The sequence below is a fragment of the Macaca fascicularis genome, chromosome X, assembly GCF_037993035.2.
Source record: "Macaca fascicularis isolate 582-1 chromosome X, T2T-MFA8v1.1".
Lineage (NCBI taxonomy): Eukaryota > Metazoa > Chordata > Mammalia > Primates > Cercopithecidae > Macaca > Macaca fascicularis.
Genome location: NC_088395.1, coordinates 90481850 through 90496876, shown reverse-complemented (window position 1 = coordinate 90496876; position 15027 = coordinate 90481850). Strand labels below are relative to the sequence as shown.

At 36.4% G+C, this 15027-nt stretch overlaps 1 protein-coding gene across 2 annotated transcripts in view; it reads right to left on the bottom strand.

The window, feature by feature from the left end:
- CYLC1 (cylicin 1) overlaps positions 1 to 14681 on the bottom strand; it is a 45506-nt gene extending 30825 nt beyond the window's left edge. Inside the window, exons 1-2 of one of the 2 annotated variants that reach the window (XM_045383435.2) lie at positions 14628 to 14679; positions 3639 to 3692 (exon numbers count right to left, since the gene is read on the bottom strand). In XM_045383435.2, coding sequence (XP_045239370.1) covers positions 3639 to 3692; positions 14628 to 14644 — 71 coding nt within the window. In that variant the 5' untranslated portion in view covers positions 14645 to 14679. Of the gene's footprint in view, positions 1 to 3638; positions 3693 to 14627 lie in introns of both variants that reach the window. The other variant, XM_045383436.2, reaches the window with a different exon arrangement.
- Positions 14682 to 15027: the final 346 nt, after the last annotated feature.

Below are 15027 nucleotides of genomic sequence, written 5' to 3'. Positions count from 1 at the left end.
GTTAATCCATCTCAGCCTCAGCCCAGTTCTATGACTTTGCTGACAAGGTGTTGTCATCATTTGGAGGAGAAAAGGCACTCTGGATTTTTGAGGTTTCAGTTTTTTATTTATTCTTTTCTTATCTTCTTGAGTTTATCTAGTTTCAATCTTTGAGGATGCTGATATTTGGATAGGGTTTTTGTAGGGACTTTTTTGTTCATTCTGTTGTTGTTAATTACTGTTATTTTTCTTTTAACAGTCAGGCCTCTTTTCTGTAGGGCTGCTGTGGTTTGCTGGGGGTCCACTCCAGGTCCTATTGGTCTGGGCCTCTCCCGCCCCTGGAGGTGTCACCACTGGAGGCAGTAGAACAGCAAAGATGGCTGGTCTGCTACTTCTTCTGGGAGCTGCATCCCACAGGGTAACCAGCCTGACACCAGAGGGAATGCTCCTGAAAAGGTGTCTAACGACCCATTGTGGGAGTCTCACACAGTCAGGAAGCATGGGATCACAGACCCACTTAACACAGCACTCTGACTGCCACTTGGCAGAGAGGGTGCCCTGTATTGGGGAGAATCCCACTCTTCTGGACTGTCTGAATTTCTCAGAGCCAGCAGGGGAAAAACTAAGTCCACTGATCCGTAGAGACTGTGGCCACTGCTCCCCTCAGGGGATCTGCCCCAGGGGGATCAGAGTTTTGTCCATAACCCCCTGTCTGGAGTTGCTGAAATTCCTGCAGGGAGGGCTTACCCAGTGAGGAAGAGTGGGTCTGCGTCCAGCCAAAAGAGGCAGTCTGGCCGTGATCTGTCACAGCCACTGTGCTGTGCTGTGGGAAATTTCTCTTGGTCTAAACCACTCAGTCTCCCTGGCACCAACCAGGGGACTGGAGCTGCAGTGATGGCTGCCACCCCTCTGGCAAGGAGCTCAGTCATCTTAGGCAGCAGGTAGCCACAGCGATGGCTGTCACCCACCCTTCCAGGAGCTCAGTCATCTTAGGCAGTCTGCAGCCATGTGGCCTCTGAGAATCTGCACAGTTCTGTGCTTGGGATCCAAGGCCCTGGTGGCATGGGATCATGAGGGAATCTCCTGATATTTGGGTTGCATAGATCTGTGGAAGAAGTGTGGTTTCCTTAGTGGGGTTGCACACTCACTACTTCCCTTGGGTGGGTGGGAACTCCCCTTGCCTCATGCAGCTCCCAGGTAGGCTATCACTCCACCCTGCTTGTATACACTCTCCATGGGTCCTGCCAACTGCCTAATCAGTCCCAGTGAGAGAGAACCTGGAAACCTTAGTTGCTGGTGCAGGATTCAGTCTCCATTTTTGTTCTTGGTGGGACCCTTCAACCGTAGCTATTTCTAGGTGGCTACTTAGCCCCTCCCTGATGTAATGCTCTTATTTTTTATCTTTGTTAGTTTAAAGTCTGTTTTATCTGAAATTAGGGTTACAACCCCAGCTTTTTGTCTGATTTCCATTTGCTTAGTTTATTTTCCTTCATCCCTAATTTTGAGCCTATGGATGTCATTGCATGTAAGAAGCATCTCTTAAAAACATCATACCATTGGGTCTTTTTTTTTTTTTTTTTTTGAGACAGAGTCTCGCTCTGTCGCCCAGGCTGGAGTGCAGTGGCCGGATCTCAGCTCACTGCAAGCTCCGCCTCCCAGGTTTAAGTCATTCTCCTGCCTCAGCCTCTTGAGTAGCTGGGACTACAGGCGCCCGCCACCTTGCCCAGCTAGTTTTTTGTATTTTTAGTAGAGACGAGGTTTCACCGTGTTAGCCAGGATGGTCTCGATCTCCTGACCTCGTGATCCGCCCGTCTCGGCCTCCCAAAGTGCTGGGATTACAGGCTTGAGCCACCGCGCCCGGCCAAGGGTCTTGCTTTTTTATATAGCTTTCTAGTCTCTGTCTTTTAAATTGGGCATTTAGTCATTTACATTTAAAGTTAATATTGATATATGTGGATTTGATCCTGACATGGTGTTGTTAGCTGGTCATTATGTTGACTTGCTTATGTGGTTATTTTATGGTGTCACTGATATATGTATTTAAGTGTGTTTTTGTGTTCATTGGTAATGTTTTCTTCTTTTCACATTTAGAGTTGTTTTCAAGATCTCTTGTAAGGCATGTCAGGCGGTAATGTACTTCATCAGCATTTGCTTATCTGAGAAGGATCTTATTTCTCCTTTGCTTCAGAAGCTTCATTTGGCTGGATGTGAAATTCTTGGTTGAAGTTTTTTTTTTTTTTTTTTCTTTAAAAATGTCAAATATAGTGTCACAATCTCTTCTGGGTTTTAGGGTTTATACTGAGAGTTCCACTGTTAGCCTGATGGGGTTTTCTTAGTAGGTTACCTGCCCTTTCTCTCTAGCTATCTTTAACATTCTTAAAAAAAGATATTTTTAAACAAATAAAAACCATGATAATTTCATTGCAAGCAGAAAGCACTAAAGGAAATATTAATGAGATTTCTCTAGGCAGGAAAATATGACCTGAGATGATCCTCATTTAACACAAGATAAAATAAAGACCATCAAAAGAGCAAGTATAGAATATAAATATTATTTACAAATAATAGTAATTATAATCTACTAAGTTTGGAATACATAAGTGTATAATAATAATAGTGTAACAATGTGGGTGGAATAAATTGAATTAAAGTGCAAGGTGCTTACATTTTTTGAGAACTAATGGAAATATTAATTCATACTAAACTATAAGATGTCAAAGATTAATCTAATCCCTGGAATAACAACAAATTAATAATAAAATAATGTATAAATGATAATACAGAGGAAAATGTAATGAAAAAATATAAAACTAAAAGTAGTACTGTATAAACTCACAATTAGTTGGAGCTTTAGCATACCTATCTTAATAACTAATCAAACAAAAATAAAATGTATATCAAAGGAGATATAGAAAACTTGAATAACGAAGTTTGACATCCTATAAAAACACTACATCAAACAATTGCATTATATATATTTTTTTCAAATTCACATAGAACATTTAACAAGAGTGACCACATACTGGGCCATGAAGCAAGTCACAACAAGTATCAATGTATTGAGTTTATATGGAATGTAATTGCAGACCTGCCCCAGTAAAACCGGGCACCATGCAGGACCTCATGGCCGTAGGCTCCAGACTGCCTGGCAGACTCAGTCTCCAGGTTTGCCCCCACTGCAGATGAGGCTGAAACCTGCAGACTCAAGGCCAACACCCATAGAGGCGTCCAGGCCTATCTCAGTGCCAGACTAGCCCCCAGAGCTCTGGCTTGTTCTATAGACTCAGATTTCAGGCCTGCTCAAAGCTCCAGTCCTGCCCTACTGCCAGGCTGGCTGCCACAGCTCTAGTCACCAGGCTGGCACTTGAAAATCCCAAGTCCAGGCAGCCACCAAAGCCTTAAGCATCAGACTGTCCACAGGAGACTACCAACATAGACCAAAATTTCAAGCCTGCCACAGCCTTATGATTGGCCCCCACAGTCCTAAAATATGGGCTGGCACTTGCAAATCCAGGCTCCACACCAACCCCCATGCCCTCAGGCCCCTGGTGGGCACCCATGGACCCAACCTCCAGGTTGGCCCCAATACCCAGGCTTAAGACCTGCTCAGTGCCAGGCTTAGTCTTAATAATTAAAAGTCTTAATAATTAATAACTTACCGACACAGTGAATGCCAGGTCCAAATGTCTTCATTGATCCTTTCTTCCAAATTCCTAAAAAAAGATTGTTTACATACTCATTCAGAGAATAGAAAAGGAGGAAATATTTATAAATTTTTTTACGAAGGGAGCATAACCTAGATACCAACACCTGATAAATTCTTTAACACAAAGTAGAATTATAGGCCTACATCTTTTATAAACGTTTATGCCAAAATTCTTTTTTCTTATTTTTTTTTTGATACAGGATATCTTTCTGTCACCCAGACTGCAGTACAGTGGCATGATCATTGCTCATGGCAACTCTTTTAACTCGTGGGCTCAAGTGATCCTCCTGCTTTACTCTCCCAAGTAGCTAGGAGTACAGGTGCACACTTCAATACCTGGCTGATTTTTGTTTATTTTTTATTTTTTTGTAGAGACAGGATCTGATTATGTTGTCTAGACTGGTCTCAAATTCTTGGCCTCAAGCAATCCTCCTACCTTGTCCTCCCATGGCACTGGAATTACTACCATGAGACACCGTGTCAAGCTGATGCCAAAATCATGAAACATTTTTGGAAAATTTAATACATAGAAAGGATATTATATCACAACCAAATGGAGATTATTTCAGGTTGGTTTAACATATGAAATTGACTACATTAAGACAGTAAAGAAGAAAAAAACTATATGATCATTTCATCATGTAGGAAACAAAATTTGATGATAATATCTAACACTATTTATAATAAATTTTTAGCATGAAGAAGAAAAAAATTATATTATCATCTCAACATTGAGAAAAAATATTTGATAATATCTTACACTTATTTATGTAAATCTTTAACAAACAAGGAATAGACAAGAACTACCTTAATCTAATAATGGGAACCTATAGAAAACCTACAACAAATGTATTACTCTATAGTGAAAAGTTGGAACGTTTTCTCTGACCTCAGAAACAAGAAAAAGATGTTCACTAGTATAATTTTAATTTAACATGGTGATGGAAATTTTAGTGCGATCAGAAGAAAGATGAGGCAAGTAAAAATAAGTTAAAAATCATAAGAAGAGAAAAAAGAAGAAATAAAACTGTCACTATTTAAAGGGAGCATGACTGTTTACATAGAACATTCAAAATATCTATAGGGACACTATTAAAATTAATGAGTGAATTTAGTAAGATTGTTAGAGACAAAGATAAAATGTAATAATAGTCATTCTGACTGGTGTGAGACTGTATCTCATTGTGGTTTTGATTTGCATTTCTGTATTGATCAGTGATGTTGAGCTTTTAGCTATTTTTAAAAATTCAGAAAATAGATGTTGGCAAGGTTGTGGAGAAAAAGGAATGCTTATACACTGTTGGCAGGAGTATAAATTAGTTCAACCATTGTGAAAGAAATGTGACAATTCCTTAAAGACTTAGAGGAAGAAATACAAATTGACCCAGCAATCCCATTACTGGGTATATACCTAAAGGAATAGAAATCATTCTGTTATAAAGATAAATGCATGCTTATGTTCATTGCAACACTACTCACAATAGCAAAGACATGAAATGAACACAAATGCCCATCAACGGTAGACTGGATTTAAAAACTGTGGTACATATCCACTATGGAATACTATGTAGCTATAAAAATGAATGAGATCATGTTCTTTGCAGGGCTATGGATGGAGTTGGGAGCTATTATCCTCAGCATACTAGAGCAGGAACAGAAAACCAAACACCACATGTTCTTACTTATAAATGGGAGCTGAATGATGAGAACACATGGACACATAGAGTGGAGCAACACACACTAGGGTCTATCAGAAGATGGAGGGTAGGAGGAGGGAGAGGATCATAAAAAATAACTAATGGGCACCAGACTTAATACCTGAGTGATTAAATAATCTGTACAGTGAACCCCCATGACACAAGTTTACCTATATACCAAATGTGAACATGTACTCCTGAGCTTTAAAAGTTAACAAAAAGATAAACTATAATTACCTTTCTATATACCATGAAAAAACATTTAGAAAATATTCTAGTAGTACCATTTATGCAATCAAATAAAAAATAGCAAATACCTAGAAATAAATATAAAAATATATACGTACAATAGCTTTATACTGAATAGTAGAAACTAATATTAAGATACATTTTTAAAAAATACACAAATAGAAATATATAACATGTTAGAGTATGAAAGACTCAGTAATACAAAATATAGCAAATTCAAGTATTAATTCAGTGTAATCCCAATAATTTTTAAAATGTTTTTGTGATTACTGTCTAGTGATTCTACCATTTATATGGAAATAAAAGATTCAAGAATATACAAGACAATTTGGAAGTAAAATAACATGAAAGATATATAATGCCACATATTAATATACCAAGTTATTTTAAAGTGACAGTAATTAAGATAATGGAACATAGATACAGAGACAAATAACTAATGAAGTTGAATGGAAAGCAAAATAAGAGACCTATATAGATACAGTCACACAAATTATACCAAAGTTTTCATGCACTGGAGAAAAATGGGGTTTTCAATAATGATTTTAATCAATTAAGTATCTACAAGGGGAAAAGTGTGATTCTTGACCACCATTTCACAATAAGTACCAGAATCAATCTCAGATAGACTGAAGACCTAAAGCTGAACTGTAAAATAATAAAAGTTCTATGAGGTAACAAAGGAGGATATCTTAACGATAGTAGAGTAGACAAATATTTATTAAACTGGGCATAAAATCTATAACCATAATGAAATATAGTGATATATTGAACTCCCATTATCCAGTTATTACAAACTGTACAAGTTTTTCCTTCTCTAATAATTGTAGAAGAAAGAGAAAATAGATAAATAAATAAATAAATAAATAAATAAATAAATAAAATACACATTTCTTTGAACATCATGACAAAGATTCTTTAGAGAAATAGTATGGTTATGACAACAATATGAATAATAGGTAATATTTTCATTGTGCTTTTATAGAATTTCAGTGTTCATAATAAACTTTCAAATATGTAATGTTTTAATGTAGTTGAATAATTATATTTGCTTGAAAATGATCTGGGGTGAAATCTTGCTCTTAAAATCTTGTATTCCTTTTCAGTTTATGCACTCTCTATTTCAAATTTACTCTTTATAAAGATAACTTTCTTCTTGTCCTATTGTTTTTGCACCATTTATGTTTAATTCATCACTTTTCTTTAATTTCCTGATAATCAAATGAATTTAATCCTCAAACTTAGACAAGAAATTATGCTGTAGTTTTCACTAAATTATTCATTTAACAATTGAATATTAAGTATTGTTGAGGCTGAACAATAAAAAAAATCCAAACTTTAATTTCTAGGACCTGTGCATGTTATCGTATGTGGCAAATAGGACTTTGCATAAGCGGTTAAATTGAGAGTCTTGAGACTGGGAGGTTATCTGGATTGTTCAAGAGGGCACAAAATGTAATCACCAAAACTATTATAAGAGGAAGAAAAGAGGGTCAGAGGAGGAGAAAGCAAAGTGATTATGAAAGCAGAGATTGGAGTGGTGCACTTTGAAGGAGGAAGAATGGGGGCTAGCCAAAAATTCTGAGTAGCCACTAAAAGGTAAAAAAAGCAAGGAAATAGATTTTGCCCTCAAAGTTTAGAAGAAATCAGCCTTGCTAACACCTTGATTTTAGCCCAGTGAAATAGATTTTAGATTTCAGACCTCCACAACTGTAAAACTATGTTGTTTCAGCTACTATGTTTGTGACAATTTTCCACAACAACAATAGAAAATTAATGCAAATGTTGGTACCAGGAGTGGTTGTTGCTGTAATATATATTCAAAGATGTAGAAGTAGTTTTGGAATTGGGCATTGGAAAGAGGTTAAAATAATTTTAAGGAGTGTGATGGAAAAAGCCTTTGATTGCCTTGAATAAAACTGCTAGAAAATATGGATGTTGAAGACTTTGTTGGTGAAAACTCAGAGAAAGTGAGGAACATTGTAGAAGAAAGCCTACATCATCTTTGAGAATACATAAATCATCATAAAAAGACTTGATGAAATATGGATTTTAAAGATGTTGCTGGTGAGAACTCAGGAGGTAGTGAAAAACATGTTATTGAAGACTGGGGAAAGATAATTCCATCTGTATAGTGGCAGAAACAGCTGAACTATGTTCTACAGTTATGTGAAGAACATAAGTAATGAACTAGGATATTCAGTTGAGGAGATTTTCAAGGAAAGCATTGAATGTATAATGCAGTTTCTTCTTGCTGCCTATAGTAAAATGACAAGGAAAATAAATATAATTAAGGAAAGAATTGCTATGCAAACAATCACCAGGACTTAATTATTTGGGAAATTCTCACTTTACACAGATTTTAAAAGACGATAAATTAAGGTTCACTGTCAGGGAAGTGTTCTCCAGAGAGAGTGCTGAGTGGGGCTGGACAATATTTTGCTAGTGCTGGAAGATAAAGCATGTTACTTAAGGATCTGATCAACCATCTCAGCAAAAGTCAGGTATATAGACTAAATGTATAAAAATATTTTCTTTATAAACATCTGTGAAGGAAACTTTTTTTTAATGGCTGGTATGCTCATAATATACACAAGAGAAGCACAAGTTTCTGAGAATGTTATACCAGCAACACTGAGAGTTTGGGATGAAAAGGGACGAGAGAGGAAGGATGAAAGAATTAAACTGATAAATCTATACAGGCAGGAATCAGGCAGGCAGAGCGACTCAGTTGCAAACATGTGCTATCCTTTAAAAAAAACGATGGCTAACTCTGAGGATAGAGCTAAAAGCCCAGGGGTGGAGCCATGGGCCAAGGTAGTGGAATCTCAAGCCGCAGTAGATTATTCACAGACATTGATATCTAACAGAGTTTACTCAGTTTGACTTAGAAATTGCTTGAGGCCAATGATTCGATTTTTTTTGGTTTGTTTTATTTTCCCATTTTATGGAGTTAAAATGTCTATGATTATTCTTCTGTCCATGTTCAATCATTGTATTTTTGGAGCAGAAAATGTGTTTTTTAATTTTACAGTTCTACAGATATAGGGTAATTTCACCCCAGGATGGAACACATACAGAATCTCACTATACCTGATTTAGATGATTTACACTATAGCAACTGGGACTTTAGAGCTGATGATATTTGCATATGATATTGGACTTGAGTTAATACTGAAATGAGGTGATAGTTTTGTAGATGTTAGTTTAGCTTTGAGTGACTGTATTTGCATGTGGGATAGAAATGAATATTTGGGGTTCAGGACAGACTGTAGTAGGCTGAATAATATACTCTAAAGATATCAATTTTCTAATCCCTTATCGGGGAAACCCACCCCCGATATTCAACGTGGGTCCTTTTCTATTTTCCCTAAGTGTTGACTGGTCTGAGAAATAAAGGGAAAGAGTACAAAAGAGAGAAATTTTAAAGCTGGGTGTCCAGGGGAGACATCACATGTCGGCAGGTTCCATGATGCCTCCTGAGCTGTAAAACCAGCAAGTTTTTATTAGCAATTTTCAAAAGGGAGGCAGTGTATGAATAGGGTGTTGGTCACAGAGATCATATGCTTCAGGGGCGACAAAAGATCACAAGGCAGGAGGTCAGGGCGAGATCACAAGGTCAGGGCGAAACTAGAATCACTAATGAACTTCCATGTCCAGCTGTGCACGCATTGTCACTGATAAACAAGGTTCAAGTGCAGAGAACTGGTCTGACTACAATTTGTCAGGCTGGAATTTCCTAATCCTAGCAAGCCTGGGGGTGCTGCAGGAGACTAGGGTGTGTTTCAACCCTATTTACATCTGCATAAGGCAGACACTGCCAGGCCGCCCATTTTAGAGGCCCTGCCCTGGGAATATATTCTTTTCCCAGGGCTGTTAATTATTAATATCCAGCGATATTTATCTTACCCGTTTTTGGTAATAAGAGAAATATGGCTCTGTTCCGCCAGGCCCACAGACAGTCAGACTTTAAAGTTATCTCCTTTGTTCCCTGAAAATCGCTGTTATCATGTGCTTAAATTGCTAGATTTCATATTCAAATACACATGCTCTACAAACAATTTGTGCAGTTAACACAGTCATCACAGGGTCCTGAAGCGACATTCATCCTCCACTTACAAAGATGACGGGATTAAGAGATTAAAGTTAAGACAGGCGTAAGAAATTATAAAAGTATTAATTTGGGGAACTAATAAATGTCCATGAATCTTCACAATTTATGTTCTTCTGTAGTGCTTTCAGCCGATTCCTTCCTTCAGGGTCCCTGACTTCCCGCAACAATCCTGGAAGTTGTGAAAGTTATCTTACATGGCAAATGACAATTTGCAGGTGCGATTAAAATCTTAGATTATCCCGGTGGGTCCTAAGTATTATTACAATTGTGTATATAAGAAATAGGTAAAAGAAGATTTGATTACAGAAGAAATGCAATATGATGACATTGCAGAGATCAGAATGATGCAGTCAAAAACCAAGAAATGCTAGCAGCCACGAGAAGCAAAAAAAGGCAAGGAATAAAATCACTTCTGATGCCTTCAGAAAGAATCAGCCCTTCCAATAACTTGATTTTAGCTCTGAATGATTCATTTTGTACTTACGTCTTCCAGAAATGTAAGGGATTAAATTTCTATCATTTTAATCCACAAAGTATATGGTAATTTGTTACAGAGACAATATGAAACTAATCAAGGTAACATGCACAGAGGTTTTAGCAATAATCTAAATAAGAGATCAAAATGGTTTAGAGTTGATGGCAGAAATGATGTTGGGACTAAATTCTAGATATATTTTAAAGGTAATCCCTATAGGATTTGGTGATGTACTGGATGTTCACTGCTAGAGAAAGAAGGCAATTGAGGATGACGCCGAAGGTATGTTGGGGTGTGTGTGTGTGTGTGTGTGTGTGTGTGTATGCATGTGTTTGTTTGCTTAAACAACTGAGTGAATAGTAGTGCCAATTTCTGAGATGCAGAATACTTATGGATGAGCAGGTTTAAAAGGGGTACAAAATAATATTTTCGTTTTGCTCATATTAAGTTTGAGATACATATTAGACATCTAAGTGGAATTGTCAATAAATTGGTTGTACATATAAATCTGAAAATTAGAGGTGTGGTCTGGAACTGAGATATAAATTTAGAATTCATCAGCATTTAGATGGGATATAAAATCATTGGACTGGATGATATTGTATACTAAATGCTTGTAGATAAGAAAAAAAGAAGTCCGAGGTCTAAGTTTTTGGGCTATTCAACATTTATAGATTGAAGAGGTGAAGAGAAACCAGCAACAGAGGCTGATAAGGAATAGTAATATAATAGAAGGGAAACCAAGAAAGCAGAGTGACATGATAACCAAGAGAAGAATATTTCATGAAAGGGGTCAGTTGTATCAAGTGCTGCTAGTGGAACTGTAGATATGAAAGCCATTCCATGGAATGGTAAGGACAAAATCTGAAATAAGTCTGGGAGAGAAAAGAAAGTAGTAATAGTGATTATCTCCGTTAATGGATCTAGGAATCTAGTATAGGAGAGTGAATTTTGCCAACTCTCCTTTTGTTCTTTTTGAATTATCCACCATATATATGCATTCAATTTTTCAATTAAAATATAGTTTAAAAAGAGATTGTTAGTTGGAGAAAAGGAAGTGAAGATAACTAATATGAATAATTCTTTCCAAGAGATTTTCTATACAAAGATGATGGAAAATGGGGTGGGGGCTGGAAGAGGCTGTGAAGGAAAAGGGATTTTTTAAGTGGAAATGGGATTTTTTAAATGGTAGGAGTGCTAATTTTTTTTTGAACACTGATGGGACAAAATCTACAAAGAGTTAAGAAAAAATGATGTTATAGAAGAATATGAGTTAACAAAAAAGCTATACGCATAAATAGTGAAGAAAATTCAATCCTGTGTTATGAGTTGACTTACGTCCCCCAAATTTATATTCAAGTTCTAACATCTGGTACTTGTGAATATTACTTTATTTGGAATTGGATCTTTGCAGGAGTAATCAAATAAAGATGAGATCATACTGAATTAAGTTGTGCCCTAATCTAGTGACTAGTGTTCTTACAAGAAAAGAAAATCTTTTTCTTATCAGAACAAAGGGAGAAAGAGACATAGACAAAAAGTGGATGCCATGTGATGATGAAGGCAGATATTGGTGCAATGCATCTACAAGCCACACAATACCAGGAACTGCCAGAAACTAGGAGAGAGAGGCACGGAACAGAGTCTCCCTTAGAACCTCTAGAGTAAACCAATCCTGCTGATACCTTGATTTTGGACTTGTAGTCTCCAGAACTGTGAGACAATATATAATGGTTTAAGCCAATCAGTTTCTGGTAGTTTCTTACAGTAGCCTTCGGAAACTAGTATGCCTAGTTAGAGGAGTTAAATGTAACAAGAAGAAAGCATCTGCTCTAATAGGACTGAAGGTGGGGTACTGGGGTAAAGATGAACGCAGAATACTGCCAGGTAGCATTAATGGACCACTTGAAATTTGTCATTTTATATTTAAATTGAAGATAATGATTATGGTTACACAGTTTTTTTTTCTCATGCACATTTATCTTGCAGAGGTGTGGGGCATAATTAGAGGTTTAAATTTGTTAAAAATTAAGCTTTTTTCAGCAAAGATGTCCAAAAAGAGAGTGGGGTAAAGGGAGCTGAGGATATACTCAAGGAAATATTTGTGCTAATTCACCATGAGCCTGTAAAAATCTAAGATGGGAAAAGATTTATGACAGGCAACAGAAGAAAAGCCACAGAAGGGTCATTAGCAAGGAACAGGGAAAAGGCAGTAGAATCAATGATCAGTCTTAGAGGTAGAATTGCTGAAATGAGATTATTAGAGGTACCTGACGTATCAGTTGGAGAGTGGAATGTTTGAATTTGAGATTTTGGATGGATATGTGCAGTAGTAAACCACTAAATTAGGATGTAAGACAAAATAACTGGAGAAGAGAAAGTTAAATAATTAAAATGTTAGATATGAGATTGATCATCTAACAGTAAAATTACTAGAAATTAAGACAAAGGTACTTTTGGAGAAAGTGATAGCCAGACTGAAAATCATCACAAAATGAAGCAGAGTACTAGGAGTTAGGTCGTGAATACCACAAGGAAAGGTCACAGGTGATATAAGTTGATGACATGAGATTCAAAGTTGGCTATTTTTGGAAGTAAGAAAGGAGAATGACCTGGAAATAGCATTGAGGAATAAAGCCGACATCTATTGCGTTTTTGGGTTCAGTGGTAGGAGAGGATGTAGGAAGGAAAACATCAACCGCTCTTGAAGGCTGCAGGAAAAGCAATGAATTTGAGAGAGAGTTGGGTTTCAGATACAGCAAGAGGACAGAGTTATCATTCAGATAGGAGGCAGAGGAGGACATACAGGGTGTTGCTGATGACAGTGAGTTTCAAAGAGATAATGCCTAATGGTGACATAAACCTGAGGTCTTTGTGATCTAAGAGAGAAGATCATGCGTAGGCAGCATCAAGCTAGAAATGTCTTTGTAAAAGTGCTAGTGATTTGAGAAGCTCACTTTGGGGAGCTCAATTTTAATCTCTGGATCAAATCTCCTTCATTTCTCTTTCTTTCTTTCTTTCTTTCTTTCTTTCTTTCTTTCTTTCTTTCTTTCTTTCTGTCTGTCTGTCTGTCTGTCTGTCTGTCTGTCTGTCTGTCTCTCTCTCTCTGTCGCCCAGGCTGGAGTGCAGTGGCGCGATCTCCATTCTCTGCAAGCTCCGCCCCCTGGGTTCATGCCATTCTCCTGCCTCAGCCTCCCGAGTAGCTGGTACTACAAGCGCCTGCCACCACACCTGGCTAATTTTTTTGTATTTTTAGTAGAGACGGGGTTTCACCATGTTAGCCAGGATAGTCTAGATCTCCTGACATCGTGGTCCGCAAAGTGCTGGGATTACAGGAGAGAGCCACCGCGCCTGGCCCACTCTTTTTCTTTCTTTCAAACTTACTGAATTTTCATTTTCTAAAAGTAATACACGCTAATACAAAAAAATATAAACATTACAGATATATATCATTTAAAGAGGGAAAATGTCTGCAATTCCTTTCTATGGAATAATTCTCCAAAGTTTGAATTTCTGAGTGAAATATTTTCTGAATTAGCTTTTTGCTATTGAATTTGTGCACTTTTTAATGTTTACTGGCAATTAAGATTTTTTCCTATAAATTGCCTGGTCATATACCCCATATTTTTATTCCACATTAATTGTATTTTTTTTTCATAGACTTTACAAGTGTTTTATATTAGGTTGTACCATAAGAAATTTCCATTTTTTAGGTCAAAATAGTTTAATACAAGCAATCTCATATATTTCAATTTAATATACATGGGATATTATCTGGTAGTTGTAAGTTAGCATGGCTTACATTATCTTAATTTTTAAATTACTTTCAGAAATATTCTTTAAGAGGAGATTGATTTTTAAAATAAAAAACAACACTACAGCAACTAAAGGCTTCAGAAAAACTGTTTAATTCCATGTGAATAATACTTTATCTTCTACTTAATGATGTCTTTAAAAAATAAACTCTATACTTTCTTGGACATAATACTGTATTTATCAGAAAAATAGAATGGTCTAATTTTACCTACACATACATTTAAGTTTACCAAACTAGCATACATAGTCTTACTACATTGTACCCTGCTTTACATTTTAAAGTGCTTTCACATTAGTTTATTCTTTCCATGATTCCTAAAACAAGATGTAGTAATAAGAAACTGAGACTCAGAGAGATAAAACAGTCAAGATTCACAGGTATTTTGTATAAAAGACTGCACACGTGAAATTTCAAAGCAAAACATCTAAGATATTATTGAAAATTTCATATCTCTGTTTAAAATACAATTTCTAATTTATAAATAAAACGACTACGAAAGAAACATTCTTTACAGTTAAACATATACATTTGTAACCAAATTGACATATTGATTATTTGAAATACTAAAAAGAATTAAAAAGAGGACTTACAACCTTGGAAGAGACATTTCCCCTGCCTGTATGTTGCCTGGACTTGAGCATAGTAAGTTGAAACTGGTGATGTTGAGTGATGACATCATAAAGGGATTGTGAATAAAATAAATTTAAAGGGGACAGAGCAGTCATATTTTAAAGTGCACAGGTGCTTTTGAAACCTATTCTTAAATTGTGGGAGTGTTCACACTCAACTTTTTAAAGCTTGAACTGAATTAGTCAGTATTCATTAATTGAATCTACCTGTTTGGCTTATTGAATAATTATTTCTTATCAGCCTATTTTAACACTAGGTTTGAATGTGCATGGGTGCATAAAGATGTGTTTATGTGTGTGTATTTGTGTGTGGAAAAGAGATATATGTACTGAAAGGAAAATAGAAGAATGTAAATTTTCC